The sequence below is a fragment of the Mustela lutreola genome, chromosome 9 (genome assembly GCF_030435805.1).
Source record: "Mustela lutreola isolate mMusLut2 chromosome 9, mMusLut2.pri, whole genome shotgun sequence".
In the NCBI taxonomy this organism is placed as follows: Eukaryota; Metazoa; Chordata; class Mammalia; order Carnivora; family Mustelidae; genus Mustela; species Mustela lutreola.
In genome coordinates this window covers 115,734,484-115,761,898 of record NC_081298.1, presented here as the reverse complement: position 1 = coordinate 115,761,898, position 27,415 = coordinate 115,734,484, and the positions used below count along the sequence as shown (strand labels likewise).

Genomic DNA, 27,415 nt, shown 5'->3' with positions numbered 1-27,415 from the left:
AGGCGATGGGGAGGCGGGCGCAGTCGACCCAAGGGTGGAGAAGGGGGACGGCGAAGGACGCGCGTTCCCGGGCTCGCGACCGCCGGCGGCCAGGGGAGCCTTCGCCCAGACAGCCTCGGAGATGGCAGGCGGTGGGGACCGGCGGGCCATGGACACCCTCCACCTGCTGCTGCTGGTGGCCGCTCTGCCCCTGGCGGCCCGTGGGGTCAGATACCGAGGCTCGGTGGACTGGATCCAGGAGAAGGTGAGCGGCTGCCGCTGCGTGACTGTACCTGGGCGGCTGGTGCGCCGTGCCGGCACCCGGGGCCGGGAGACCCCACCTTGGCAGGGTGGGAGGCGGGTAGAGCCGCCGGCGTCCGCCCAGGCAGCGCAGCCCGCAAAGGGCACCCGGAGGAATAGGGGCTCTGCGTTCTCGTCGGGGTGCCTCACTGGCCCGGGGGCTGCTTTGGAGACGCCACGGGAGCAGAGTGATGTCACCAGCCTCCCCTCGGCTGCGGTCTGATGCGGGGACCGATAGGCACAGGAAGTGTGTCTAGCCGGCGGCGGCCGAGCTGGGAGGTGAGGGCGCTTCGCAGCGCCGCCACCCACTCGGCACCCCGGAGGCCCGCGGTCGCAGCGCGCCCGGGGGGGTGTGCCCGCCGCTTCCCCCACCGCTGCACCAGCGAACGCCCTTGGGACGTTGGAGTCTCTGGACAGATGTGTGTTCCCATTTGTTTCAGGTTTTTAAGCGCAACAGCTCTAACTGGAGACCGGATTCACTTTAAAATATTTGTTTTTTCTTAACATTGAATAAATGCAGCTGTCAGAGCTGTGTATCTAGTGGTAGGTGGAAATTCACATAAGGAACTTAGGATGCAATTTCCTCTGTGTGAAATAAATAGGTTCAAAGTTATTTGTTGTTAACAGTTTTGAAATCGTAACATTGCTAGGGCATTATGCATTTGTTGATGGTATTGGTGTAAAATGGTATGCTTTAAAAAATATTAAGAAACGCAGTAAAGGGTTATAAACTTTGACAGTGTTGTGGAACAGATCTTTTAAATGCTGACGGTGTGCTTGTATTTCCTCACAAGGTGGGAAAACAGGGCACACTGGTGAATGCAGAGACCCTCTCTGGGTCACTTGCAGACTCGCACGCAGCCACACGCACGTGTGTATGAATAGCCCACTTCAGTTCTCTGTGTTATGTTTCCTTGCTTCACCGTTTAGACACCACAACGTGCCCCCACTTACACGTGGAGACCATCAGCCACAGGGACCCTGGAGAGGATGTGGGAAGACAGCTCAAGAGTTACTGCATCAGAAGAAAAACTTTCCATGGGTGTTCAGTAGGAGTCCATTAAGGGACATGGAGTCCCATACTTAAATCCTTTCCTTCTTCATTCACCCTGAGTACCTTCCTGGTCAGAAACTGGGAAGGGGGCATTAATAACCAGAATATGGAGCCACACCAAAGTGTCTTTCTGATTCATCTAAATGGGTGAATAAATGATACGGGAACTGTTTGAGCTGTTCTTAGGAATCATTTGTAGGCAAGATGTATTTGTAGGTGGGAGAAAGTTTTGAATTCTGGACATGTTTTGAACTAATGAGAATTTAACTTTGAGAAAAGTATTTTTATTTTATTTTATTTATTTATTTTGACAGAGATCACAAGTAGGCAGAGAGGCAGGCAGAGAGAGAAGGGGACGCAGGCTCTCCCTGCTGAGCAGAGAGCCCGATGCGGGACACGATCCCAGGACCCTGAGACCATGACTTGAGCTGAAGACAGGGGCTTTAACCCAGTGAGCCACCAGGTGTCCTGAGAAAAGTATTTTAAAGCATGAATCCCTTTTATATTTATTTTAAGAAGTTTCTCTAATCATTGTTTTGCTAGGAAACTGGATGCTCAGCCATGACAATTGCCAATTTCTGGTCCCCTCCTCCCTTATTCTGTAGGCTTACATAAAGTCCTATAGGTGGCCTGGACAGTTTGCAGCCTGGGAAGTAAATTGGTCCATACTAAAAGACAAGCCTTCCTGCTGTATATCACATGTAACTATCTTAATCATTGAGGTCTGCCAAAAGGTGAGATTTAGTAAAGAAAACAATGATTCCAAAATCCGTTTTCTTTAAGATAAAGGTGTGTCTCTTTCAGTGGGATCTAGTACTTAAAAACTACCTGATGGTTGAGTTCAAAGGTTATTGGAAACCTACAGACATTTCCCCATAGAAACAGTATTATAAATGGTTAGATTCTCAGGTGGGCCTATAGGTGTATGTTTAGAGCTATTGGCATCTGGGCACCAGGACACTTATATATAAGCATCTCACTTGAACCTCCCAGGAGAGGAGAGATTCAACCCCAATTTAGAGGTGAGGTCACCTGACCATTCCTATACCAGTGAACCAAAGAGCTGTCCTCTGTCTTCTTCCACTCTCTTTTCCAAGGTAAATGAGTTCCGGCTGATGATGTAGGTAGGGGAGAGTGTCCAGGTAGTGAAGGAGGATGGGGCAGGTGGGTTGGGGGGCCAGAGGAAGAGCTTATTTCTCTTTTTTCTGGTTAGAGCGGACCTTAAATAGAATTCCAAAACAGATAATTTGTATCTGGAACCTTCTCTCCTGTCCCCCCACCCCCTTTCCTGATCTCCCTCTTGGAGCTTAAAGTTTATTCTTCTGGGGGTTGAGTGTATTCCCAAACTACTTCTCTGGAATCCTGTCCCATCCTTCATCCCCAACCCTGTTTCTTTGGTACAGATGCATTCCTTTGGTACAACCTCGTCAACTTGCTATTAAAAGGAATCTCATTAGTCCTCTCTTAGGTGTCAAAGACTGGTGACTGTTAGGAAGTTTGCATATTTCTTTTAAAAGGAATCTATTCATTTAAAAGTATGGCTTCTATTTAAATCTCTCAATTATAAAGTTAACATGCATATTTTGAAAACATGGAGAATACAGAAAAGTAAAAGAAAACTATTGTCACCCATAATGCCACATTCAGAGAAAATTGCTGTTAACCATTTTGGTATTTTTATTCCTAGTCTCTCTCTTTCCATCCCTCTTTCTTTCTGTATATGTATATATCATATTTATATGCACGTGCATAGACATGTGTATATATGGTGTGTGTTTTTATTTATAGAAATGGATAATTAGGGCACCTGGGTGGCTCAGTGGGTTAAGCCTCTGCCTTCCGCTCAGGTCATGATCTCAGGGTTCTGGGAGAGCATTGGGCTCTCTGCTCAGCGGGGAGCCTGCTTCCCCCTCCCTCTCTGCCTGCTGCTCTGTCTGCTTGTGCGCGCTCTCTCTCTCTGTGAAATAAATAAATAAAATCTTAAAAAAAAAAAAAAAAGAAATGGATAATTATACCAATCTTGTAGGTTTTTATGAGAATTGAACTATCCGTGTAAAGTGCTTAGCACCATGCTGCCCTATAATAAGTGTTCGATTAAGACTAATTGTTTTTTTAAAATAACACACAAGAATACTCATTTCATACTAGAGTTTATGCTGCATATATGGTTTTATATTTTACTATGTCACTTAAAAACACATTGTGAGTATTTCCATGAGCCAATAAAATTCATTGAAAGCATCACTTGATGATTGCAAAATCATTCATATTCTGTAATTTTACTCTCCTTTTATTGTTGGGTATTTAGCTTGTTTCCAAACTTGCTCTCTCATAAACTTGGGAATCAATGTATTTTAATTAGTAGAATTTTCCTTTATTATAACAAAGGTGAACATTTCAAGTCATATTGGATGTAGAGGGGCAGATTTTTTTTGAACAGAGGAACCATATATGGGAGGATTGCCCTTCCCTAGGGGTCCTTCTCCAGAATCATCTCTGGCATGCTGTTGCTGCTGTCTTCAGCACTTCACATTGTTCTACTTTTAATTCTGAAAGTTTTTAGGGTTCTCCTCTTCCATGGTTATAAAAGTCCTTAACCAGGGGCACCTGGGTGGCTCAGTGGGTTAAAGTCTGCCTTTGGCTCAGGTCATGATCCCAGGGTCCTGGGATCAAGCCCTGCATCTGGCTCTCTGCTCAGCAGGGATCCTCCTTCCCCCTCTCTCTGCCTGCTTCTCTGCCCACTTGTGATCTCTGTCTCTCAAATAAATAAATAAAATCTAAAAAAAAAAAAAAAAAAAAAAAAAAGAGTCCTTAACCATTCATCCCTTTACCCACCACGATTCTTAGGGAAACACCAATGGAGACTCCAATGGAGGCACAGGAAGGTCAGTGGTAGGCTGTGTATTGGTAGGGGGAGAAAGAGAAAATATACCCTTGTTGAGCTTCTACTACCTGGCAAGTTAAGTGCTATGACATTCTTACAGATCATTAAGCTTTCCTAGTCACAGCTAGGAAGTCGGGGACCTGGGATTTGACTCTGAATTGTCGGTTCAAAGCCGACATTTCTTTTCTTTTAGGTAGAGGACTCCCTGCATTGAAAGAAGGCAGAACTTTATCTTATTCAGTTCTCAACTTTCCCACAACTGCATTTGTCATGTCAGAGGCATTGAACACACTGGAAGGATTTCTGTAAATGCTGGCTGGGTTGAATCTACCTGTAGACATGGGAGTTAATCTGAGTGCTGTGTGGGAGACACTCATATGGGATGAGAACTGGAATTGAAATCACTGGGCTTCTGTAACGATCTCCCTTTAATTCAATGGCTTGGGACCTCAAATCCCCCTGCAAGTGGGGCCAACTCTACAAATTATGTAATTAAAACCCTTGTTGGCCTGCCACCAGGTGATTAGCCCAGAGGAGATGTTTCAGGATATCTGGTTCACACTTTTTTAGCTGAAAGATTCTTGTCACCCAAAGTAGACTTATTGTCCTTTCTGCCTGGCTGAAAAGACGAGGCAGGGGCTGTAATAGAGACTCATTCCTCTGAGAATGCCCATACCAAAGAAACTTGTCTATGGGCTTTTTACCTGACTAGGACTGGACTAACTCGGGTTTTGCATTTAACACTGGGCTCAACACTTTTTTTTTGCCTCGGCTACTTTCCTCCTATCCAGCCCACACTTTCTTTCCAGGTTTCTCTCCTCACTCTTTCCTCTTGTCTCCACATAGATTTTTTGTATTTATTGGGTTCTGAGGGTGAGGCTCCTTGAAAGCTGAATGGGCACCATTTTGGTTGGAAGAGTGCAACGCTTTAATGACCAGGAAGGGTTAAATAATTAACGAAGTGTGGTCATTTCCCCTCCTCTGTCCTTACTGACTGGGAAGCTTTTTTTTTTTTAATTTTTTATTTTTTATAAACATATATTTTTATCCCCAGGGGTACAGGTCTGTGAATCGCCAGACTGGGAAGCTTTTATTTGCATGGTTTCATGAGTCTATTTCCTTCCAGGGAGGCAGGGAGAGGAGGGTTCTTTACAGAAGCATGTTAATTAGATGGTTGAGCCCAGGAGATTGAGAAACAACTCATGTCACTCTGGGTTTGGAGGAGCATCAATCAATGGGCCTGTCTGTTGCACTTACCCTTCATTCATCCATCGAGCATTTTTTGGTGCTATTTCTCACCTGTATTTCATCTGTGGTATCTGGTACAGCTAGCAATGCTGGAGGGTTATTTATCTTGTTCCTGTTTTTTCTTGGATCTCTTCAGAACTCTTTCATACGCTGCCATAAATTGCCCTTTTAAACACGAGCTGGATTTACTCCCACTGTGGACACTCAGTGAAGGACCTGGTCCACAGTAACCAGGTAGGCTCTGGGGTGGAGAAATAGATGCTACACAGGAAAGGAGTCACTGGTCAGATAGCCTTCCTGACACAAAAGGTCTCGGTTGTCACAGAGACTGCCCTGGGCCAAACCAACCCTAAGGCATCATGGGAATTGAGATGAGAAATTCAGAGACAGCAACGACACCAAAATCACAGCCCTCTCTAGCACTTTGCAGCTGGTAGCTTCTCATTTCTCCTCTCCTCATAATTGCTTGTACATTTAACTGATTGGATATTTTTAATGCTCATTTTACTTTATTATTATGTAGACACAGGCATAGTGAAGGCAATTTCAGAGAGTCCGTTCTGTCAATTCCTTATTTGATGACCACGCCCAGTATTGACTGAGGACTCAGCACGCCCGGGGCGCCATGTGGCTGCAGGAGGGAATAGGATATAAAGACAGTCGTCGCTCTCGTGGGGCGGGTATGAAATTAGATGTTAAACAAGTCAGCACACAGGAAAGTGATCTCCAAGTCATAACCTGAATAAGCAGGAGAGTCAGGTGAAGAGGGAGGAAAAGGCTTTAAAGCCGGAAGTCACCGCAGGTGCAAACGCTGTGACAAGGCAGAGTCTCCCACTGCTTTGGGAGATCTAAGGAGGGCAGGGAGACTGAACCATGGTGTGCTGGGGCGAGTGGCCCTGTCTGGGGGTGGCGAGACGGTAGGAGAGACCAGACAGGCTCCCGTCGGCCTGCTTAAGTAGTAATTAACCATAGACGTCATCCCACTTCTTGCCTCCAGTTCCTTCTTTGTCCTTCTCACATTTCTGTTGTTTTGTCTGTTACTGTCAGCTTTCTTCTCAAAGTGCTGTCTGAGGGCTAACTTAAAGACTGAGAACCTAACCTGAAAGTAGTAAGGAATTTAAAGGCTGCAGGGACAAATTTAGGCAGGAAATATATTTTAAAATATATTATCAGTAAACAAAGACAAACCTTAATTGGTTTAGGCACAGAGAGTCTGGATGGCTCATTTGGTTAGGAACCTCTTTCAGCTCAGGTCATGGTCCTGGAGTCGCAGGATCTATGTGGGGCTCCCTGCTCAGCTGGGAGTCTGCTTCTCCCTCTAATCTCTCCCCTCTCATGCTCTCTCTCTCTCTCTCATTCTCTCTCTCTCAAATAAATAAAATCTTGAAAAAAAAAAAAAAGAGGTTCAGGCACAATTGAGATTACCTCCAGGATAATGAGGCAGGGAGGCAGAGCAGAAGGGCGTGGGACTGGGAATCCATGGAACCCAGATATTCTCATAGATTTACCTGGAGCTCTCCTACAACCTTGGGAAAATCATCTGGTCTCTATGAAACCTCAGCTTCCACTGACATAAATCCAAGAGGGTGGACTAGGTCATCTCTAAGTCGTCTTTCCAGCTCTAAATTCTATACCTCTTTTGTGTTTGATAGAAGCTAACAGAATGACAACTTGTTGAATGTTTACTATGATGCTTACTTATATTAGCTCACTTAATTATAATTACTCTAAGAAGTAGGTGTTAATGCCTCCATTTTACAGATGAGGAAATTGAGCCTTAATGAGGTTATTAACCCGCCAGAGTTACAGCTAGGGAGTGATGGGGGGCTGAGTTGAGAGTGTATCTGAACCCAGAGCCCATGCTCTTTGCATGATCACCTCAGAGAGTAACACTGAGGCATAGCAAAGTGTAGATGAGTGTAAGTCATTTGGTAATGAGCATTGTTTAATTCCACAGTCTCTCACTAGCCACACGGAGTGAAAATAGCTCCGTGATTACTGAGATACAGTCAACCAACACTGGTGCTGGGAAAAGCTGTGAGTAGACAAGGCTCCTCCAGCTTCTGTTTTGCATTCCAAAGAACTTACTACACTTACATTACCTTCATCATTCCCCTTAGGGAAGAAAGCCCCTAATCAATCACGCACTTTCCTGTGAGAAGAGTAACACCTTTCAACACTGAGTGTCTGATAAACATGCAATGAATGATTCATCACAAGAAAATACAGCATATAAAGTCATATCTACAATAGAAATTTGATTTTTATGTTTATTGGGCTCTTTAAGTTAAGGTTAATTCATCTAATAGGTAAATGCTCCTAAGAGTGTGAGTGCTAATAGAATTTTAAAATAACTTTAACTGGAGATAAAGAGCATACTATTTAGTGGGTTATAGAATCATCAAACTCTGGCTGAAAGGAATTTCAATGACCATCTAGTTTAGAGCTGTTCCATAAAAATATATGAGGAGAAGCGTGTATATAATGTTAGGGTTTCTAGTAGCTACATTAAAAAAGGAAAAAGGTATAGGTGAAATTAATTTTAATAATATGTTTTATGCAACTCAATATATGAAATTTCAATATGTAATCACCATAAAACTTATTAATGGCATACTTTTCATTTTTTTATTAGTCGATGTCTGAAATCTAACGTGAATATTACACTTAAATCCCATCTCAATTTAAATTATTACATTTCAAGAGCTTAATAGTCATATGTGGCTAATGGCTACCATAGTGGACAGTGAAGATGTACTCAAATTCCTTTATTAGTTTTTTTGAGGGAAATAAGGAATTAAGGGACCTGCCCGAAGTCATACAACCTATGAATGGCAGCCAGAAGCTTTGACTCCAACTTCTCTGACTCCAAGACAGTGCTTCTTCTATAATGCCACATTGTCTTTTATAAAGCCATTGTGCTAACAAAGTATAATTGTTCTGTTGGCTCCAGTTTTGTAAATGTTGGGTTTTCTTAAGAATAGGTGGTCAAAAACTGATTTCTTAAATCATAGTTTTACAAAGCACTTGTACTAAAATAATTAAAAGTTGCACAGGAAGTGCCAAATATTAATTCTCAAGTTTGATGCATTGCATTCACTTTGTTTTTAAAATAAGCTTCCAAAACAGTGTAACTTTCTAGATCGGAGGGGCAAGTTTTAGACTTGAGTTGTTTGATTTGCTTTATGACGTAAGACTTATCTCTTTCGTTTGAGGTTCAAAAGAAAGAGTTCTCTATTGTAAATGTCTCCGTGTTAAATCGTGACCATTCTATGAAATGATAGCCAGTTCAATAATGTTATTCAATCCTCAGTATGACCACCAACCAGCCATTTTGAACTCATCATCTCTTCGACAAGTTGCAGAAGGCACCAATATTTCTGAGATGTGGGAAAAGGACTTACGACCGTTGCTGATAGAGCGATATCCAGGATCCCCTGGAAGCTATGCTGCCCGCCAGGTGAGGATGCCGCCCACACCCCTGAAGGTTGTTGAACACTTCCCTTTCATGTGAGAGATACTACCATGTCCCAAGTTCTGAGTTGTTTGATATTCAGATCTGTCATCTCATCTTATTATTCACCAAAGGAAGCAACCCAGACAACCAAACAACGGGAAGTGAATGTCTGTTCTACGTTGAGTGTTACACGTTCATCTAAATCAATTTCTGTGTGCAATCCCTGTCAGGGTAGAGTAGGAGAGAGTGTTCTAAGTATTCAACTCCTGGTCATTCCTATAACACCCCCACCAGGCACCCAAACATATTTTCTTGGACCCTACACTGCCCAAGGTCAACAGCCCTAGGTGGTCCTTGGCTGACCATTCTGGGCCAAGGGTGAGTTACTGTACTATCAGGCCTTCATTTCTCATGGGAAATTGTGTTGTCCTTGGAGGGAAAGTCAAGATCAGTGATAAGCTATTTGTACCAGTGTGGTACTTCTGAAACTTCTAACTCTGACTCATTTAAAAAAAAAATTCCAAAAAAATTTTTAAGAATTATATTTTATACACATAAACATAAAAATAGATTTAAATGACACAAAAGTCTCAAGAAAGAAATCTGCGCTCTTCTTACTTGCATTACCTGCAATTTACTCTGAAATCGTTAATTCTGTTTTACTAGTTGTGTTTTATTTTGTTTTTTAATGCTGGTCATGACCCAATAAATGGATTTCAAAATCCACTGATTTTACCATTGCAGTTGGAGAGACACTGCTGTAGAGGGTAAATTAAACCATAGCTGGGGTGTACCTTGTATGTCTCTGCCTTCTTAGTGCCAGTCTTCCTAAGTGATCTGATATTCCCCCTCAGAATGACTGCTTTTTTCAGAATAGCCCCATTTCAAGGGACATCTCAAGAAAGAATGGGGAGAGACTGGCCCCTCAAACCCTCCTCTGAGAGGACTCCACTTGCCTAACCCTAAAGGCAAAAGACCTTAGCACTCCACTTCTGTGCTAGAGTGACACCTGCCAGGCCCAGCAACACAGCTGTTGGTTTCATCCATTGTGCCCTGTATATGGCTCCTGCCTCTCGAGTCTAGCCCAGAGAGCCATTGTCTGCTGCTCCATTAAGCTTTTGTCTCCCAACCACACAGCACCAGTTTCTCCTAAGGAATTAGACAGTGGATACCCAAAGAGCACCTTTTTGTTCTTTCTGACCTTTAGGCAGAGAGAGGAATATTAATGATCATGGCTGACTTTCATGGAGCACTACTTTTTTTTTTTTTTTTTTTGGTCAAGCACTTTATGAAGTTCTTTGCATGGATTTTCTCATTCAGTCCTCACAACAATGCTGTCATGTGGGTACTATTATTATCCTAGTGTGACAGATTGAAAAAGCTTGAGTTATGTATTTGAGTCAACTTGTTTGGGGACATACAGTAGTGATAAGACCAGAATTTGGACCCAAATCTGTTTCACTTCTTGATCCTATTTCTAAAGAGAAGTGGCTAGGAGGAACCAAATCTGGAGTGTGTGTTCGGAGTCCTCAGCTCTGGATCTTCTCTTGCCTGAGTTGGAGAATGAGACCCAAACCATTCATTTCAGTGATATTCCCTGGGCCTCATCTCCCAAGCATTCTCTTAAAGGAAGCTCAGGATGCTTACTGGGGCTTTCCAAAATCCTCAGTTCCTCATTAGAAAAAAATTAGGTCTATAGATTCATTCATTCAATTCAAATTTTTTCATTTCCCCATCCCATTTGATCAGAAGGCTGTGGAGACCCAGAACCATTTATGAATACTTCAGACCTGAGGGTCCTTGCCTGCAGGCTTTAGAAATCCATAAACTCAACAAATCCTGCTATTTGGTTCTGTATGTAGCGTTTAGCAGAATATACAGCATAAATAATATACATAGACATGGTTGTGAGAAAAAATTACATTAAAATGACTAAACCTTTGACACTTTCCATGCTATGTGGGGTGGAGGCAAAATGAGAAGTTTATTGACAGTATTTTGGAATGTGCTGGGACCTGTTTGCTGGGCTGCTTATGCATGTTCTAGCTCATGTGGTGGCAATCTGAACTGCATAGTTATGATAGAAATGTCACTTAAAAGATTCAATTTTATAATTTTATAATTTTTATAAAATCACCATGATGTTTTGGAGAGCTGACCCCTAAGCTGTGGAAGATAAAATGTTTCTGCTTTAGAAGATGAAGTCCTTGACACTTAGGCTATGATGAGGGAGTTACAGTAACAGACTCAATTTGACCAGGATTAGGACCTGTCACTCAGAACTAAGTTCACACAAGAATGGTGGAAAATCTACATTTTCCTGAGATCTTTTTGAGCACTGGATTAGATGTTTTATCATTTATAGAGTTTCAGGGTTATAACTAGAGAAGACTTTCAAATCTAAAGATGCGTGGACTTGGTATAAAATTGATTATTGAATTGATCTTTGCAATTATCAATAAAGATAGGCTTTGCTATAGATTCTTTTCCAGAGAATAATATCGGAACAGTGTCCCATAGTGTCTGTTGTTTTTAAGGGAGGGTTGCAAAGGGAGAGGAAAGAGAGAGAATCCCAAGCAGATTCCACTCTGAGTGCAGAGCCCAATGCAGGGCTACATCTCACAATCCTGAGATTATGACGTGAGCAGAAATCAAGACTCAGATTCAGATGCTTAACCAACTGGAGGCCACCCAAGTGTCCTCCATAAGTCTCCATTTTTACTTCCTCTGTTCAATGAACCTATATATGTCTACTGGATTTTCAGAATAAATATATATATATATATATATATATATATATATTTCAGAATATATATATATATATATATATAAATATATATATATATATTTCAGAATATATATATATATATATATTTTAAAGGGGTTGTAGCAGAACCAAAGAGCAAGAATCCCTGATACTTTTCTTCTTTTAAAGATTTTATTTATTTATTTGACAGAGAGGGAGAGAGAGATCACAGGTAGGCAGAGAGGCAGGCAGAGAGAGGAGGAGGCAGGCTCACCGCTGAGCAGACAGCCCGACTCTGGGCTCGATCCCAGGACCCTGAGATCATGACCTGAGCCAAAGGCAGAGGCTTAACCCACTGAGCCACCCAGGCGCACCTAGAATATATTTTTTAGGAGAGATTTTATTTTTAAATAAATAGTTGGAAGCTGTGAAATCTTGGGGTTATTTCAGTGACTTCTCTCTGAGATGGGAATTTAAAAAATGGTTAAAAAATTAAGATGATAAAATCTCACTAAGGAGCATGCCAGAAACTTTGCCTGAAAGAGGCAAGCTAGAAATCTCAGGGTTAAAATCCCCTATAGATGAACAGTACATCTGAGAAGCTGGAGCTGTGCTTCTTCAGCTGAAAGTATGCAAATCCCTGGGTGAAGGATCCTGGGAGGAGAGCGCTCAACATGGAGCCCAAGAGACTAATATGTGGACTGTCCGAGAAGGAATAGCTACCCTGAAGTCCCAGGCGGCAGGATTCAGCATCCTGACAATGACTTGTTTGTAGACTTGGTGCAAACACTGTAGAATCTGCTTCCTCCAACCAAAAAAACCTGGTCTACGACCATCATTGTTTCCTGGAAACTGGAAGTGAAAATTTAAGTGAAATTAAATTAGACCCAGGGTCATTCACTAATGCTAAACTAAAATTCCCAGGTTCCCCTTCATTTCCCCCAGAGTAAAATGTCCCATTTATATCGATCTTTCTCTCTCTCCCTCTCTCCCTCTCGGTCTCTCTCCTTATCTCTACCTTTACCTTTCTATCCTTTTTGGCTCTAATGCAATATTGGTCTGTCTACTCTTTCTGCAGCTCTCTCTTGTCTTTATCTAGCCATCTCTTTCTCTCTCTTCATCTTTCTTTTTCTCCCTTCCCCACTCCAAAAAATAAATCAATAATAATCCAAAATACAATCTATATCTTAAACTGCATTTTACACTCCTGGTGGGCCCGAGTTCTTGCTACCTGGCTTCAGGAAGCACTCCCTGCTAAGGGAATTATAGTGAACAGAATAGTAATTTTGGGAGCCTACTATAGAGAATTGTGATGGGAACTTGCAGATTAAGCCTGAAGGCCAAAGTGCAGCAAGGGATATTGGTGACCTAATTAGATTATGGAGCCAATTCGATTGTTTATAAAAAAAAATTCGTTGCTAAGATCATTAATAAATATTTATACTGAATAAAGAAAGGTTGCTTTAGGGAGGACTCTTGGGGACATTTGCTGATGCCTTTGTGGATTTTAGTGTCAACAAAAGCTATCAGAAATTATGTCCACAACCTATTTAGGAGTTGAGAAATGAGTTTGAGTGTGAGACCTTTGCTGAACAGAGCTAACAGACATCTATTTTTAAAAATTCCAATTCATTTTAGGCTGCTATTGGTTTTGGAGTAGTTCATCATCTGGATACCAGATGTTCTGGACTGTATGCTTTTTTTCTTTTTTCTTTTTTTTTTTAAAGATGACCCCTTTTGTGGAAAAAATTTCTTTTCCTCAAAGTCTGGGAATAACTTGTTTTCAGATTCTGTGGAAAGCTTATGTGAGGTACACAATGATTTCTCTCTATTCAAACTACCAATGTTTGATATAATCTAATTTTATGTATTTTCACTAAGGCTAACGTATTAGTTATAATCAGCCCATATTCAAAGATTTTTTATTTTTTTATTTATTTGACAGAGAGAGAGCTCACAAGTAGGCAGAGAGGCAGGCAGAGAGAGAGAGAGGAAAGCCAGGCTCCCTTATGAGCAGAGAGCCCAATGTGGGGCTCAATCCCAGGACCCCGAGACCATGATCTGAGCCAAAGGCAGAGGCTTAACCCACTGAGCCACCCAGGCGCCCCATTATCAGCCCATATTTAGTGATAGCCTATTGTGAGCAAAGCCCAGCATTAAGAATTGTGGATGAATTGGGCACCTGGGTGGCTCAGGTCATGGTCTCAGGGTCCTGGGATGGAGCCCTGCATCTGGCTCTCTGCTCAGCAGGGAGCCTGCTTCCCCTTCTCTCTCTGCCTGCCTCTCTGCCTACTTATGATCTCTATCAAATAAATAAATAAATAAATAAATAAATAAATAAAATCCTTTAAATAAAAGAATTGTGGATGAAAACAAAGCAAACGAGATACAAACAATGGTTTCAAAAATGTTCGAAACATCTTCCTTTTATCCTTGAGAAAAGAATTTACAATCTTGAAATGGAAAAGTTAAGGGACTGCAGGCACAACCAATTGTGGCCAAAGTCCACCACAGTAAAGAAAACAGGGAGTGAAAGCGGGGGACTGTTTGTTTATTTGGCTGTTGCAAGACTGAGTGAGAATCCCTATCCTCTCTCTGGTTTAGTTATTTTCCTGGAAGCTTCCTGCCACAGTGTTTCCAAAGCCTTTGCCCATGTGTCATGTCACATAGTTACGACAGGCCACACAAGAGTTGGTTAGGCTAGAAAATTTGTATTTCCTTGAGGGGAAAAACCCCCCAAACAAAACAAAAACAAAACAAAACAAAAAAAGGGACAAAATCCTTCCATTCTTTTCCAGTTATTATGAGTTATTTGTTTATCATCTCAAAGGCCATGCCTACTGGATGTTCATTGTGGAACAAACGGCCAGTTCTGGCAATGGTTAGTTTGTCATTTGATGTTTTAAAGCCATCCTTTAAGGCAAACTTACAAAGATGTACACAATATTTCAACATAAAATAAAATAAATGAAAGCTACTGAGAAAAATGAGGTGAGGGGAAAATGGAGGCGGGAAGCGACAAAGGAACAGCCATGAGCTCACCGTAGCTCCTCCCACCACATATCCTAGACTCCTAAGGAAGACTCTGCCAGTCTCAGAAATAGTGTTTCTTTTCCATCTGCAACCTCTCAGTCACCGTGCTGTTCATGAGTTCCCAGGTGACCAGGAGAAATGTGAAAATAGATTCCCTTTTATTTTTACCATTGGTAGTGGGGTTTGAGTCTACTTTAGGTGCAAAATGAAAACAACGTGATCTGTCATTATGGTTCAGAGTTGCTTACTGATTCTTAAAGAAGGCTCCATATCGATAAAGAAGGTGTCCAATATCCCCCAACCCCCTCTTGCTATGGGACTTCATTGTACCGTCAGTATCTTTCATTAGTGTCTATTACATTTTAAAGTATTTGGTGAACTTGGAGCACATGCTGTGTTCTCGGGACAAAAAGAGCTACCGTTTGCTGTTCTTGCTCTCAAAGAGCTGAGGGTAGGGGGTGAGACCTGTAGGACCTTGGTATATCTGACTTCTTAAAATGCCTTCTTAACCTCCTAGAAATGTTGAAAGTGGACTTTAATGTGTACTGAACTGAATCTCTGCCTCCTGATATGCAGAAACGACCCTGCTACATCGTTAAATGATAACAGTAAGAGGCAGAATAATGTACAACGTAGGTTCTAGTCCCATAAAGGCATGTACCTGTTCACCAATTATGTTTTTGTTATATAAACAATAAAAATGGTGTGGAAGGATATACATCAGACTAATGAGGCACCTGGGTGGTTCAATTGGTTAAGTGTCTGCGTTAGGCTCAGGTCATGGTCTCAGGGTCCTGGGATGCAGTCCCACGTCTGACTCCCTGTTCAGCGGGGAGCCTGCTTCTCCCTCTCCCTCTGCTCCTCCTCACTCTCTTTCTCTCAGATAACCAGATGAATTCTTTTTTTTTTAAAGGAAGGATTACATCAGACTATCAACATTAGTTATACTAACAATTGATTGGGATTGCTTTGCAGACAACGATTAGGAGAGAGGGAGAGGGATAGTTTTTCCTTTAATTGTTCCTGCTATTAATTCCATGATCATGTATTGCACTTTTAACTTGAAAGACATCACATAACGTTTTTAAAAAATGTATATTCACAAAGTTAATCAATGGAAACTGTCCAGATCTGAAATTTTGGTTTTTCTTTTATCAGCACATCATGCAGAGAATTCAGAGACTTCAAGCTAATTGGGTCTTGGAAGTAGACACTTTCTTGAGTCAGACACCCTATGGGTACCGGTCTTTCTCAAATATCATCAGTACTCTCAATCCCAATGCTAAACGACACTTGGTCCTTGCCTGTCACTATGACTCCAAGTATTTTCACCCTTGGGACAACAGAGTGTTCGTGGGAGCCACCGATTCAGCCGTGCCATGTGCCATGATGTTGGAACTCGCCCGTGCCTTGGATAAGCAGCTCCTTTCCTTGGAGGTATTTGTTTCCATCTCGTAGATTCTTGTGATAAAACCCATTAAAAGAACTCAGAGTGAATTCTAGAATCCTTGGGGGGTAGTAAGAAGGCTATTTAGAAATGTAGACTTTCTGGACATTTTGTACTAATTTGTTGCAAAAGCATGTGAGTTCATTAATTGAGTAATTAATTAACTAATAGCTAATTAAATGAATATTAATTAGAAGCTCACACTATGATATGCGATGGTGAATTTATTCATTGGTACTTGATTGCTTCATTTTGCATACATATTATATGACATGCAACACTTCTTTGCAAAAAATGAAGCAGGTGACAGTTGGTATGGGCCTATATATGAGCAGTATGTTTTTTTGTTCTTGTTTATTTCGCCATGAAACATCACAACCTCCTAATCTGAGAGATGTGGCTCTTGAGTTGAGGGAGGGGGACGCTGTAAAGTGGTGCGGGGAGTGGGTAATTCAGACGTATCAAGATGAAAAGCATGGGGCAGAAATGCATTTTTGTTATCATCTGTGAATCTCGGCTCAATTTTATGTAGCATAGCGGAGCTTTTGTTACGGTCTCAGCTCAAAATACTTCTGGGACTCTCAGATGTTATATCAGTCTCTGTTCTTAAGGGTATATTGGAAAAAAGTGCTAAGCTCGATGAAGACGTTTTGTGAAGATATCACTCATAACCAAGTAAACACAACAAAGCAAAACAATAAACTTGGTTCTCAGGCAACAAGTACTTTTTTCTTCCCCCTTAGAGCTTTATGAAGGGGCCAACCTTTGCTACAATGGGGGTAAAGAAGTAAAAGTTTTATCTTGTAATGGAAGTAATAGAGATATTTGATCTATTTTTGCTGGATATGCTACACCTGAAGAAAGCAAGAATTGTTTGTAACCTCTCCATATCCTTTTCACTGTTTTTTGCTTTGTTTTGTTTTGTTTCTTGAACCTTCTATAATGTCTTTGTCCAATCTTCTGCTCTACTTTTAACGAGTACCTTTCCCCAGCGATTGGGTGAGAGAGTTCAGAAGCTGATAGAAAAGTTTAATTTTTCATGTTTGCATTCTAGTATAAGAACATTAAGTGAAAGACATAGTCTGTCTAGTAGGTGTGTTTTCTTTGGGTGAGCTCCTTTGCCTTTTTCTATGTAGTTCATACCTGTTTTTAGTGACTAGAATCAGAAATGGCTGAATGAATTGTTGGTTGGACATCCCCATTTAAAAAACACACGCACATTCTTCTCTTATTATCCTTTCTCATAGAAGTAGCACTGATATGGACAATTTAAAAAAAGGACTAGTTTTGATTGAAATGTGAAGAGTATCGGGTTCATTTTTCCAGTCATCCTTTAAACTTGTGTTAAGGAGTGGCTTCAAGTTCTTCAGCTTTCATGGATGGGGTAGGTGGCAGTGGAATGGGATGTGGGAGAGGACAGGAGAGTAGACTGGATTGTTGCTCCAACTCTGTACAACCCTCCGGTGGTAAGATTACAGTTAGACATTCCCATCTTTTGTCTTCCCAGGGTAGCAGGTTGTAGGTTCTCATTCCTTGGGCTCTGGACTTGGTTGTTTGATTGTCTTGGCCAATGGGATGCTAGTAGATGTGACACAAGCAGAGACTGGAGATGTGCTTGTGTAATGGGGCTTACCATAAGGGCATGCCCTGGCTGGCCCATCGGTCCCCGGGGGAGGATAGAACAGGTGGAGCAGAGCCAAACTTAATGACAGCACGGTGAGGCAGAGCTTCTCCAACCAGACCCAGCCTAGATCAGTTGTCCCCTAGCTGATCTAGAGACCCAGGAGGACACATGCGTGTTGCTTTAAGCCCCTGAGTTTCGGGTGGGTTTTTACACCTTATTACTGAGGAATTAGCTGATACAGCCTTGGGTGGGGACGGACTGCAGATAATTCACCCACTATGTTGACACTGGCACCTAGACATGTATCATAGTACCATGAAGAACAGAAAGACCTTCACAGATTAGCCTAACATATTTTCCCAGCTGCAAGACTGAGTTACCAGAAATTGAGGGCCACAGTTATTTTCCTGCTAATCCTGAAAAGAAACAAAAAGGGCAAGGTGCCTTATGGGACACCACACAGTTTACTCTTGCCGTAATGATGGAACAGAAAGTAAACCCTTGCACTGAACACTGGAGTCACTCAGCTGTTGAAATTTCAGTGAGGCACCTGAACATTGAAGCCTATAAGTTATGAAAGCTACCTGCTTTGGCTTCTGCCCTGAGCATGAGCATAATGTCTCTGGTCCCAGGCAATCTTATTTTGCTCTGGTGTTTCATTATTATGCTGTTTTGTTTTTTTTTTTAAAGATTTTATTTATTAATTTGACAGAGAGAAATCACAAGTAGACAGAGAGGCAGCCAGAGAGAGAGAGAGGGAAGCAGGCTCTCTGCCGAGCAGAGAGCCCGATGCGGGACTCGATCCCAGGACTCTGAGATCATGACCTGAGCCGAAGGCAGCGGCTTAACCCACTGAGCCACCCAGGCGCCCCTATTATGCTGTTTGATTTGGAGCTAGGACTTTGGAAATAGTCAAGGCCCTTTAAACAACTGGAAGCTTAGGATGTCTCCACAGAAGTATTTACTTTATACCTTTTGTTGATGAGAAAATCTGTTCAAGTACTTAGTAATTATTAAGCCCTAAATACATATGTACTGTACAGACAAATATATCCTGTGCTTAATACTGTCAGGACCTATGGAAAGACTCAAAGTGTAATAAATTATCCTTGTGGTCTAATTAAGTAGTGGATATTAAAACTGTGGCAATGACTAGCCTACAAAGATAACGTAGTTTTCAGATGATAAAGACACTTTTTTTCCATCTTAGGAAATCACCCTAAAACAATCAGGAAAATTCCATCTTTGAGAAAACTAGGGAACATGTGTTAATAGGAACCACAATATGAGGACCGAAGGTAAATGGAGAAATGGCAAATGACATATCTGAGTAGAGAGAAGTCATATTCCCCAGAGCATGGAGGAAATGGAGAAGTCAGTGGTCCCCTGACAAAACCCTGGAGTGGCTCAGGGATTGGTGGAGATAGTGAGGGAGGTACAGGTGAGGCTCGAGGGGAGCATTTGTAAGTCTGCCCAAGGAGCCTCGGGATATGTAGGTGAAAACGCCAACTGGGCACCAGATTGCCCTGCAGTGAAGCCAACCGATCTGTGTCTCTAATCAGTGTTTTAGAAGCTTATTCTTTATTTTTTTTTTAAGATTTATTTATTTATTTTTAGAAAGTGGTGGGGAGAGGGGCAGCGGGAGAGAATCTCAAGCAGACTCCCTGATGAGCACAGAGCCTCACATGGGGCTCAATCCCATGGCCTTGAGATCATGACCTTGAGCTGAATCAAGGGTTGGATGCTCCAACTGAGCCCCCCAGGCGCCCCTAGTACCTTACTCTTTAATATGAATGAACACAAGGGAAAACCAGACATTTGAGGACAGTCTCCAGCATGAAAGAAAAGGAATAAACAATATGAGTTGAAAAATGAATTCAAAGGAAATAAAACACAAGGAGCAGGAGATAACTTAAGGGACACTGTTTTAAATAGCCTTAGAGATTAGAGAGAGCCTTAGAGAGATAAAACGAGACATGACCTCCATAACAGATTAGGGAGATCTCAGATTCAGTCCAGTCTGATGGGAGCATATCCCCAGTATTGTGCTGAGGTGGCGAGAGCGAATGGTTGCATACTTTTCTTCAGGCAGGTTCGGTTGCCTGCAGGCACAAAATAGGCAGAGAGTTGGTATAAAGGTTCTATTTTTGCCTCTTGAGTTTGGCCAAGGCAGAGAGAGGCCAGAGAGCTGAGCATGTATGCAAGGGAGTGGTTAGAATGATTGTGGAATTTAAGCTGAATATGAAGTGAAGGACTTCATGGGGTTAAAGGACTGTGAGCAGGTGAATCAGTCAATAGATCAGGGGTTCCGGTGGGGCTGAAGGACTGTGGAGGGTAGGTTACCAGAAGGACTCATCTGAAAAGTGAGATGTGACAGTGAAAATTATAAAATTTATCAGAATCCTACTAACCCTTCCAAGTTCTGCTCAAATAATGACTCATAATATCTTCCTTGACACCCCAAGGATTTGACCTCTCATTCTATCCAATTCCCAGAAAAGTTTTATGTTGCATCTGTGACCCCTGGCATACTTTGTCCTGCTCACATATTTGTTTTCTCTCTCCTAACCCAACTGACATGTAGCCTCCTTCAAAGGAGAGGCTGTAATTATTATTCTTTGAGTCCCTGCGGTATTCCCAAGGCAGATCCTTGAACCTAGACTCAGTGAAAAAAATTACAGACTCAAATAAGGTGGGAAGCCAGGAAGATTTGCAGTTGTTTCAAGTTGCGTTCCCTGGGATGCACACTGACGTGGAGTTTAGCACGTGGAGTGGCCCTGGTTTAACAGCCGCAGCAGGGAGGGGAGAGAAACGGGATTAGGCAAAGGGAGACGTCAATCATGCAGGTTCAACAACAGGCTCAGCCAACGCTGGGGAGCTCTGGAGGTGGAACGGCCCTATAGAGCCTGCAGGACCTGCTTAGCTCAGTCATTGGATATAGGACACCCCCACGGCTGAGGCAGTCCCTAAAAGGACTAGCAGCTGAAAACCTGAGGACAGCTCTCCAGGTGGCAGGGGCAGCACACCCTTCTGGTGGGAAACTGGGTGTGTGTCTCTTGGTCCACCACAACAGTTTCAAAGTTTCAAATTTGTCTAAAGATAAAGAAAAATGTACAGGACTTCTGTATTCAGAGGGAGCGTGGGAAAGTGAAATATACATGGGTGAAGACTGGGGGAAGTGGGCTGCGTTTTGGAAGCAAAGTGGTACAAAATCCATTTTGGCATTTTTCACTTGCTTTGGTTATCTTCCTTTTCTTCACGGTCTTTTTGCCAGGTTAATAGGAAATCATGCTGTTTTTTAAAAATCCTCACAGTGTTTTTGCTATCTTTTTCTATTCTTTTTACCAGAATATTCCAGACTCCAAGCCTGATCTCTCACTGCAGCTGATTTTCTTTGATGGGGAAGAGGCTTTACTTCATTGGTCTCTTCGCGATTCCCTGTATGGGTCTCGGCACTTAGCTCCCAAGATGGTATCGACTCCACACCCACCTGGAGCGAAAGACACCAACCAACTGCAAGGCATGGTTAGTCTGGGGTATTCTCATGGTGCTGCAGCTGCAGGCTCTGCCGCAAAGGAAGCCAAAGCTCAGGCCAATTAAAGACCTAAAAATGCCACAGCATTCTTGGAGCACAGTGTTTATTCTAGAACATTCCTTGGCAGGCATTGGGCTTTTGAGGAATCCCAGAGCTAAAAAGAATGATTCCAGGTTAGAAGTTATGTTTGACTGAGCTTAATTAAAATGATGTAAAAAAATTAGATTAAGAAAACATCAGATTCAGTCCAGCCCAGCAGGAGCACATTCCCTAGTTCTGTATAGGGATGGTGCGAGCACATCCCTTCTCTGAGGCCTCTATAAACCGGAGCCTGGGGTCTTGGGAACTGGAGTGCCATGAGACATGATATAGGGGATGGGAGTGAAGAGTTTCCTTGGTGGCCTCCAAGTGTTGTAATGACTCCGAGCATGTATGTGACATTGTGTCGGTTGAGTTTTGGTCTAATATTGTTGCCATGGGGATGGAAACCTTTTTGATGCTGCCTTAAAACCCTGCTCTTATTATCAAGTAATGTGTGCAACCCATGACTCCATTTTAATTCTCATTTCTGAGCCCACACTCCGTCCTTAGTCCCTCACATCACCTTTGAATTCCCTCCCTACTCTGTTAATCTTCCCATATTTGACCTTCACGAAGTCTTACATCCTCCCTAAGCCCAGCTTGGAACCTCATGCTACCCTCAAGACTTCACTCTTCCCTGTGCCCTCATCCACCCCTGCCCTCACCCTACCTGTGAACTGAAAGCCCATTTCTAACCCCCTCCACACATCCCTTTCCTTTGCTATATCATTGACCTTCACCCTGTGAGTCCCAGTGGCCACATTAAGTGTCTTCTGTGGCTCTAACACGTCATGCCGGCCTTCTCTGCACCCTGTTGTCTGTTGGCAGCTCATAATGGGGCCAGGGAATATGGCTGGCATCTCTTCCAATCCTTTGACCCAAGTGGCTCAAAAGCATTCAGAGGAGGAGGAGAGACCAGATTGATCAGGAGGAGGAACAAAGCGATTTATCGGTCCAAAGATATGAATCCATAGTGACAGTTAAGGCTGTTTTATCCCCAGAAAAAAACTCTTAGTAGCTGATCCAACCTTGTAAATATAGTCTTATTTCAAACAAACTTATTTTCCCCCAGTGAATACATTTACTCATCATTCATGAGTTAATAGGTATTATGCCTTTAGAATCATGGACTCTGCGGATATTTATCGACTATGTGTCAGGATCTATGCTACATATCTACCCACATGTTATTTCATTTATATAAATCAGGAGTTCTTAAAGCTGGGGGGGGGTAGTCTTCAGGGAGTCCTCAAGCCTGCTTATGTTTTATGGCTTGAATGAGGAACACTGGAGCAATTATGGAGACTTGTCACTAGAAGGGGCCTTTAAAACCCAGCAAGTCTGAGCTTCTGGTTTGATGGAAAAGAACATGGAGATCCAGATAGTAGGTCACAGACCTTGTAGTCCAGAAATTGTTCCTATATGCTGCTTTGAGGAGTAAATAGTTACTACCCAAATGCTTTCCTGTAGGGAGCTGTAACATTTACAGACTAAGGATAAAATGACTAATTAGAATGGAATAGACTATAAGAGAGGCTTGGAATCCCATCTGAAAATAAAAGTAAAGTATTCTTTTTTAATCTATAAAGTATTATCTAAATGTCCTCTTTCTAATTTACCCTAGTGTCTGTGACCTCCCAAAACTCTATACCTTACCATTTGTCCACATTGCATAAGCAAGATTTTTTAAAGTTCTTCAAAATAATCAGCTTACAATGTTATTAAACCTTTTGTCCATTTATAGAGCTTCCTGGATTATTCGTAATTGTTAAAATGAGGTTAGTTTTCACTGATGGTTTTTTTCTATTGATGAATATGAAACGTGTTTTGGTGACAGGGATTAAATAATCTTTTTTTCTCTCTTAGGATTTATTGGTCTTACTGGATTTAATTGGAGCTCCCCACCCAACATTTCCCAATTTTTTCCCCAAAACTGCCAGATGGTTTGATAGACTTGAAGCAATTGGTAAGCACCACTGTCACTAAATAGTCAACTTAGTTCCTTCCTACAGACAAATACCACATTTAAAAATTCAACATTTATAACAACAACAACAAAAAAGAAAATTCAAAATTTATGATTTAAATGTATTATTTGCAAATATAATATAGTTTGATGGCTTTTTTTTTCTTGCTTTACTGATTAGTTTATTGTTCCTATTTATTTTTTTTCAGTAGGCCTACTTTATTTCCTGACACGAGACTGCATTTGGAACTAGAATCATGCAATGCTACATTTAATATTTGCGTATCACTAGCAATGGTTTGAAAATATTTTCTCAGCATCCTGTTTGCAGTGTATGGAATGCATGTCCAGAGAAAACTCCACTTGAAAAGCATGCTGGCTAATAATGACTATTTTGATCCTCATGATACCAAAAAGCGTTCTCTAATTTTTCATTATCTTTTTAATCTCTGTCTTTGTCATCTTCCATTTCTTACCATATTTTGACAGGATTTTCCTTTAAATCTAGGATTTTCTAAGGAAGTTAAGAGATTGGAATGCAGGAGTAAGCCAAGATGCTTCAAAAGTAATTTAAGGGAGAGTGTCATGTCAGTTAAATGACAATAAATGAATCTGGACCAGGTCAAGCCAGCCCAGGCAAAGACATAAAATATCTATGGCTCGAGAGAGACTTGGGGCTTGGTAAAGGAAAAGGGAAATAGCTTCTTTCCTTCACACTTCCACTACTCCTCCCTACCCGCAAAACACACACACAAAGCCAATTGACATTAGGGGAAGATGAAAATGTGATAGATTGTTAATGATAAATGATAAAAATCCTGGCCAGAAGGCCTGCATTTGAGGCTAGAACTTAAGGCTAGGAATCCCTTAGTAGCAAAACAAAATTCTCTTTTTCTAAGCTGCGGGAAAAAACTCTACCATCTCAATTCATACTTTTGCAGTGAGTTCAGAATTTGCCAATATCCAAATCTAGAATATTATAAGAGAAATTTTTACTTGAGTCTCAAGCAAACTTTTGTTACCACCCCCCTCCACCCTTTTTCTGTGGTTTTCTTGTTTTCCACCTCTCCATTGTCCTACTTGGTATCAATCTCTAAGGAGGTTCTCACCTGTAAAGCTAGAACCATGCCTGGTTCTTCTCTCCTCAGAGCTACGCCAAAATGTACATACTCAAGTACAGCCCAGATGCTTATTGTCGGGGGTGTAGTTGGGCTCACATGGTCACATGTGCCGAGATTTCAAATTCCTTCTGCATTCTGAGGATTGTTCAGATAAGAATCGATAATCATCTACTGTCTAATTGTCATTTGCAGAACACGAACTCCACAAATTAGGTTTGCTCAAGGATCACTCTTCAGAGAGATGGTATTTCCAGAATTATGGTTATGGAGGTGTGATTCAGGATGACCATATTCCATTTTTAAGAAGAGGTAATGTGTGTGTGTATGTGTGGATGTACATGGGTACATATGCATTTTTAATTTACTGAATATTTATTGTATTTTGTGTATTTGCAACAATCTAGAAGGGTGAGGAGCCATTACCTTTAATTACTTGGTAGATTAAATCATCCACTAATCATCTCACGACTTCTGTTTTTTCCTGGAAGTCATTCCAATCCTTAAGCCCCTACCCTCATTCCAGAATATTCATAAAAGCTCACCTTCCACTGGCCTTGCCTTCTCATTAATAGATTAAGATTATATATATACTTTTAAAGATTTTATTTATTTAATTGATAGACAGAGATGACAAGTAGGCAGAGAGGTAGGCAGAGAGACAGGCAGAGAGACAGGAGGAAGCAGGCTCTCCAAGGAGCAGAGAGCCCGATGCGGGGCTCGATCCCAGGACCCTGGGATCATGACCTGAGCCAAAGGCAGAGGCTTTAACCCACTGAGCCACCCAAGATTATATTCTTATACTTTGTGTAACTCTGGTGTATTTTGATTAACAGGGAAGCAATACCCTTGATGTCGATGGTGGAAGTCTAAACCAACTCAAGGGCTCTTGTAGTAGACTCCCAATTGGTCTCTAGCTTTTGCTGTTGCTTCCCTATTCTTTACATAAGAGCTGGAGTTATCTTTTAACAATGTAAATCAAATTATGTTTCTTCTGGACACCTGAGCGCCTCAGTCCATTAAGTGTCTGCCTTTGGCTCAGGTTATGATTTCAGGGTCCAGGGTTTGAGTTCCACATTGTGTTCCTTGCCCAGTGGGAAACCTGATTCTCCCTCTGCCTGCCTCTCTCCCTGCTGTGCTCCCTCTCTCGCCCTCTCTGACAAATAAAGAAATAAAATCTTAAAAAATTTACGTTTCTTCCCTGTTTTAAAGCTCTGGTGGCTTGCCATCATGTAGAATAAGACCTCAAGTTTTTACCAAGATCTATCTATAAAGGCCTCCTTTCCCTGACTCTGTTCGTCTCCAAAATCTCCTCTTGCCTTTCTCTCCAACTACTGCTCTGATCCAGCTACATTGAGCAGGCCAAGCACACTCCTACCTCAGGACCTTTGCACTTACTAATACTGTTGTCTGGAATGCTCATCTCCAGATCTTTGCACAACCTGTTTATCGTTTTGTTGCATGTCTCTAACTAAATGTAAGATTCTCAGGGAGGCCTTTCCTGACTTTAAATACATCTTTCTTGGTTCAGCTGTCTGCCCCTCATTCTCTATTCTCCTACATTGTTTTATTATTCTTTTTTAAAAAGATTTTATTTATTTATTTGACAGACAGAGATCACAAGGAGGCAGAGAGGCAGAGAGGAAGGGAAGCAGAGAGCCTGATGTGGGGCTCAATCCCAGGACCTTGGGATCATGACCTGTGCCGAAGGCAGAAGCTTTAACCCACTGAGCCACCCAGGCGCCCCTTGTTTTATTATTCTTTAGAACCCTTATCATTCTCTAAAATTACTTTGTCTACTTGTTTCTTTCTTTCCTGGAATGGAAGCTCTGTATGAGCAGGGCTTTGCCTTTTCACTGATGAAATCTCAACTTCTAGAGTAGTGACTGGTAATAGTAGGCACTTTATAATTATTTACTGAATTAATTGACATTTGTTTAATGAATGAATGACCTTAGAGTAAAAGGGTAAGACACAAGGAAGTACACAGAAAATGATGAAATATCAGCTGTCTTTATATGGTATAGGGCTCCCACTCAGATTTGTGCTTGAAGAATGATACTTTCTAATTTACTCACTGGAAACAAGCACTTAATTACAACTTGGTTCTTTCTTATTAGGTGTTCCAGTTTTGCATCTGATCCCATATCCTTTCCCTGAAGTCTGGCACACCATGGATGACAATGAAGAAAATTTGGATGAAACAACCATTGACAATCTCAACAAAATCCTACAAGTCTTTGTGTTAGAATATCTTCATTTGTAATATTCTGTCTTAGTTTATTGTAATGGTGTCCAGTTTCACATTCAGAAGTCAAGACACAACTTAAAATAATCTCATTCCAGACAAATGCAGTGTGGAACTTCCATCCTATAGATTCATTCTGTAGGTGTCTTTGAATATGTGATCAATAAATCCTAGATTTACATCATGTCCTAAATTGTTCATTAATTTTCGTCTAGAGATAAAGATAAATGAATGTTAGAAAGCAGAAAATAAATACCTTCAGATATGAAACTATGAAACTAAATCAGATTCATACATTCAGTATCATGGTCTTCCAAATAGTCCTTTAAATACGATGGTGATGTGCAATGTGTAGCCTTGGTTTTATGATTTTTTTTATAGTTGAGAGTCTCTTGTAATATGAAACAGATGCAGTCTGAGGACTTTCAAATTTCTTTTCTTAAAGATTTTATTTATTTATTTTGACAGGCAGAGATTACGAGTAGTCAGAGAGGCAGGCAGAGAGAGAGGGGGAAGCGGCTCCCTGCCAAGCCGAGCGCCCAATGTGGGGCTCGATCCCAGGACCCTGGGACCACGACCTGAGCCAAAGGCAGAGGCTTTAACTCACTGAGCCACCCAGGCGCCCCTGACTTTCAAAATTTCTTTGAGGAATCTTTGTAGGGTTTATTTCATAAAAATTATCAGAATTAAATGCC

The 27,415-nt window shown here is 41.7% G+C and overlaps 1 protein-coding gene across 3 annotated transcripts; it reads left to right on the top strand.

Annotated features, from left to right (window-relative positions):
- On the top strand, positions 1 to 26,904 carry QPCT (glutaminyl-peptide cyclotransferase). 3 transcript variants are annotated; one of them, XM_059188582.1, is made up of 7 exons: positions 5 to 244; positions 8,779 to 8,925; positions 15,860 to 16,138; positions 21,121 to 21,297; positions 23,255 to 23,354; positions 24,668 to 24,784; positions 26,593 to 26,904. In XM_059188582.1, the coding sequence occupies exons 1-7, from the start codon at positions 122 to 124 to the stop codon at positions 26,736 to 26,738; spliced, it is 1,089 nt and encodes a 362-aa protein (XP_059044565.1). In that variant the 5' UTR covers positions 5 to 121; the 3' UTR covers positions 26,739 to 26,904. The 3 variants fall into 3 exon arrangements, with proteins under 3 accessions (XP_059044566.1, XP_059044567.1, XP_059044565.1); XM_059188583.1 differs by lacking the exon at positions 8,779 to 8,925 and having other exon boundaries at positions 1 to 244; XM_059188584.1 differs by lacking the exon at positions 21,121 to 21,297 and having other exon boundaries at positions 1 to 244.
- Positions 26,905 to 27,415: the final 511 nt, after the last annotated feature.